We start from the raw sequence: 4,239 nt of genomic DNA, 5'->3' as shown, positions 1-4,239 counted from the left end.
AAAAAAAAAAAAAAAAAAGTGTAGACACAGGGTCTGTGTTGCCCAGACTGGTCTTGAACTCCTGGGCTCAAGCAGTCCTCCCCACTCAGCCTCCCAAAGTGCTATGATTACAGGTGTGAGCTACTATGCCTGGCCCTCATTCATATTTCTATATTTTGTATGATATTTTATGAAACAGTATTTACCCTGGCTCTGTATGATGCACAGTATATATTTTTTTAATCTTGTTTCACTTTTACAAAGAGTTGATGACAATTCTCACTGCATTGACTTCACCATTCACTAATGGGTCAGTTATGACCTACAGTTTGAGATGCACTGAGCTATAGGGAACAGTACTTTCTGTTTTATACTGTCTTGTACTCAATAATTTAAAAATACTATATGAAAAATCAGAACATGTAAAACTTAAGTCAAAATGACTTTGTTCTAGGATTTAGGATCTTGTAGAGATGATATTAGGGGAAAAAGTGCCCAGGGATATTTGGAGTGTCCGTGACTGTGAAGGTACAAATGAAAACTGGAGTGTGAGGGAGAAAATTGCTGGGAGTGCAGGGGAAAGAAAGAAAGAATTGATCGCTCTCCTAGACGGACAGAGATCCATTTCTTGAGTTTAGTTATTAAGGAAGGACAACTATAATCAATCTTAGAGGAGAATTACCAAGGTTAAGTATTTTTATGATTATCAAGTTTCATTACAAGTCACTAAGCATCTAAAACCCAAATCATCACTGTGTAAAGACGTAGTTCCATGAATACTGTGACAATTTCTGCTTAAGAATATTAGAAAAATGATACTTGATGTGACCTACCAGAGCAGACTTTCAATTTTTTGAAATGCCTTAATCTGTATCACAGTGAAGTGGTGACTGTGGAAGGTGCTGTATTTCCACAGGAGTCAAACATTATAAGCAACAACTACTCATGGTTCATTAATTGATGGAAATGAAAAGTCATGGGGGTAAAGAAATACCACTAATACTATGCTGCTTGGTAGTCTGAAACTCTGTGTGTGTTTTCATATAAATTCAAGTGCCATAACAGTTTATTTCAGCCAGTATTGGTTGAGAATTTATTCTATGCATGCTATTGTACCTTTTGTTTCTTATTTATTGATTTGCATTTAGCTATCCAGATCACTAATCTAGGATTAAAGAACCAGGCTAGAGAATTTAAATTGATTTATGAGCCAGCATATGTGCGATGCTTTTTAATTCATATATTATCTCAGTTAATTTCATCCCAACCTTAAGAGCTAGTTATTATTATACCTATTTTCCAGGTAAGAAAATAAAAATTTACAGTCAAAGCAGTGTCTCCAAGGGGACATGGCCAATGAATGGCCCTCTAATGCCACAGTCTCTCCCACCACAGGATAGCTCACAGAACAGCCATCTGGATCCCAGGCTGACAGCTGAAGAGCATTCACTTTGTGCCAAGCATTGTTCTAAGCACTTTCATGTACTGATGAAATCCTCACAACACTGAGTTTCCTTATTTCCAACAAGTGATGCATCTGTGGCATCTCACCTCTTGCAGCTAAATCCTTTCAATGCTTAGCTGACCCAACAGGGAACATCACCCTTTCTTCATGGTTTCCTGAAGCCTTATTCACCCATGGTGGAGGCAGTTACAGAGATGTTTCATGAGGTTGATGGCAGGGGCCTGGATTTTAGATATCACTCATCCTAAAAGTCCCTGCGATGGCCAATCACTGGGAAGGTCTCGCTGGCCAGTTTCTCCTCCGCCCCAGCCTTCTCTGTCTCCCTTATTCTTTCTCCAGCACCTCCGGGTCCGTAAGTGTCTTTCAGACAGAATTTATTTACTTAATTATGAAAGCAATATATTTTGTCTCTCTAGCACCCTATTCAGCCATGTACAAAAGGCTCTTTCGACAGTCAATATGTCTTATCAAAGGTTTAGCTAAAGCAAAGACAATTCTATTTTAGAGGAATTCTGCCAACAGCTTTAAGCTAGTATTTCTTTTCCTCCCTCAGTAGCTGACAGTGGCAGTTAAAGAGACAGTAAAACCTTGTAGAAAAGGCGTTCCCTGTGTGGGGGGCATTCTGAAAAACCATGCCAGGCTAGTCCTTCTGTCATGGAATTTTTGCTGAATCTTGGAACTGACACAGTAATTGGGGAATTTATTAGTGTGGATTTTGTTATATGAGCATGTCATATGTGCAATTCATTTTCAATTATGATGCGGAAAGAGAATCTCACTTGACAGAGAAGAGTGAACAGTCCTTTCTGGAAGACTAGTGATTTCTATACTGTACTTTTATAGGCTTCTTCGGACCAACACTGAACAGTTTTATCCACATTCTTATGTACTCCTACTATGGACTTTCTGTGTTCCCATCTATGCACAAGTATCTTTGGTGGAAGAAATATCTCACTCAGGCCCAGCTGGTATGTTGTCCCTTCTTTTAGCTTTTCTCTGTGTGGCTCATGGATGGGGAAAAGAAATAGAAATTTCTCTTAGAAGTCAGAGGGCTTTTGATGTGTGATGAGGCTGCCTATGTTTTTTCCAAAATTGGCCTTTTAAGAATTAAACTTTTTGTGTTAAAATGCCCTTAGTGCATGCAATTAGCTTATAATGGAAAGTTCCTTGCTTTGAAATGTAGATGAATACTTTTCAAATGAATAAGTTAAATCTTTTGTGTCTAAATAATTTTAACTGCGACTTTTCCATGTGGAAATAACGGGCAATTTTACATACTAATTTCAAATAAGATTTCTGGATGAGGGGGCTGCTTCAGCATCTTTGTTTTGTTCCTACATAATTCTGAGAGTCCTAGGAGTTCATTTCTGAATTGATCAAGCCTGGCTCGCTCACAGCGATACCCTCTCTGCCGTCCCCAGGTGCAGTTCGTGCTCACCATCACGCACACCATGAGCGCCGTTGTGAAACCGTGTGGCTTCCCCTTCGGCTGTCTCATCTTCCAGTCATCCTATATGCTGACGTTAGTCATCCTCTTCTTAAATTTTTACGTTCAGGTATGTGGAATGTAAATGTTCAGCAGGAAAATAGAATAGATTGTGCACTTTTTTTTTTTTTGAGACAGAGTTTCACTCTGATTGCCCAGGCTGGAGTGCAGTGGCGTGATCTCGGCTCACTGCATCTTCCGGGTTCAAGCGAGTCTCCTGCCTCAGCCTCCCAAGTAGCTGGGATTAGAGGCCTGGCTAATTTTTGTAGTTTTAGTAGAGATGGGGTTTCGCCATGTTGGCCAGGCTGGTCTCGAACTCCTGACCTCAGGTGATCCGCCCACCTCGGCCTCCCAAAGTGCTGGGATTACAGGCGTGGGCCACCACGCCTGGCTAATTTGTATTATTAGTAGAGACAGGGTTTCTCCATGTTGGTCAGGCTGGTCTTGAACTCCTGATCTCAGGTGATCCGCCCACCTTGGCCTCCCAGAGTGCTGGGATTACAGGTGTGAGCCACCGTGCACATCCCCATAGTGGTTTTATACAGTGTGGAACGGTGGGAACTGAATTTTGACAGCTTTTCAGGTCTTGTATTTCTGAAATTGGACTAGGCTTTGTCTTTTATAAGAGATAAAGGTTTCCTTTGAAGATTTCCAAAGAAGTAATCAACGATGAGACCAAACAAAGCTATGTGCGGGTGCGCAAACCCCTGCCCCCACCTTCCCAAAACAAGCTGAGTGTTAAAGGGAAGCTAAGGGAATGATTTGGTGCCTGGTGTTGAAGACTGAAGAGAAGCGCATAGCCCAGCAAAAATAGGTAATGGTATTCAAAGCCTTAGCCCTACATGCTGGTTCAAACTGAATCTTAGTTCTGAAGTCAAGCATATAATTGAAGTCTGGACCCTTGTTAATACTATTACTTAAAAAAAAAAAAAAAATGTAAAAATGAGATGAGAGATCAGTTATTGTGTCAGAAAAGGAAGGATATGCCAAAAACCAGATCAAGCCAGAATCCCAGGTATTGGTACTTTTAAAATAACAGCACTTTTTCACTTGAATTATTTTTTAAAGTTTTATCTTTCCAAATGAGCAACTAATACAGAATACTTTGAATGCTAACCTCAGAATATACAAATCCTGACCTGTAATATTCATTGAAATACATGCATTTGTTTTGGTCTTTACCCTATTTTTAATCTTTAACCAGAAGTTTAAAAATGATATTACAAACATGAAATCTTATTAGAAAATCCAGCACCCAACTGGGCATAGTGGCTCATGCCTGTAATCTCAGTACTTTGGGAGGCCAAGG

The 4,239-nt window shown here is 40.0% G+C and overlaps 1 protein-coding gene across 1 annotated transcript in view; it reads left to right on the top strand.

Moving 5' to 3' along the window:
- The window catches only part of ELOVL2 (ELOVL fatty acid elongase 2), a 47,745-nt gene that overhangs the window by 32,166 nt on the left and 11,340 nt on the right, over positions 1–4,239 (top strand). The window contains exons 6-7 of the mRNA XM_011989694.1: positions 2,288–2,412; positions 2,866–3,000. Coding sequence (XP_011845084.1) covers positions 2,288–2,412; positions 2,866–3,000 — 260 coding nt within the window. The remainder of the gene's footprint in view (positions 1–2,287; positions 2,413–2,865; positions 3,001–4,239) is intronic.

Source organism: Mandrillus leucophaeus, unplaced genomic scaffold (assembly GCF_000951045.1).
Source record: "Mandrillus leucophaeus isolate KB7577 unplaced genomic scaffold, Mleu.le_1.0 Scaffold36, whole genome shotgun sequence".
Taxonomy (NCBI): domain Eukaryota; kingdom Metazoa; phylum Chordata; class Mammalia; order Primates; family Cercopithecidae; genus Mandrillus; species Mandrillus leucophaeus.
Note: the sequence above shows the minus strand (reverse complement) of the source record. Positions and strands in the feature narration are given on the sequence as shown.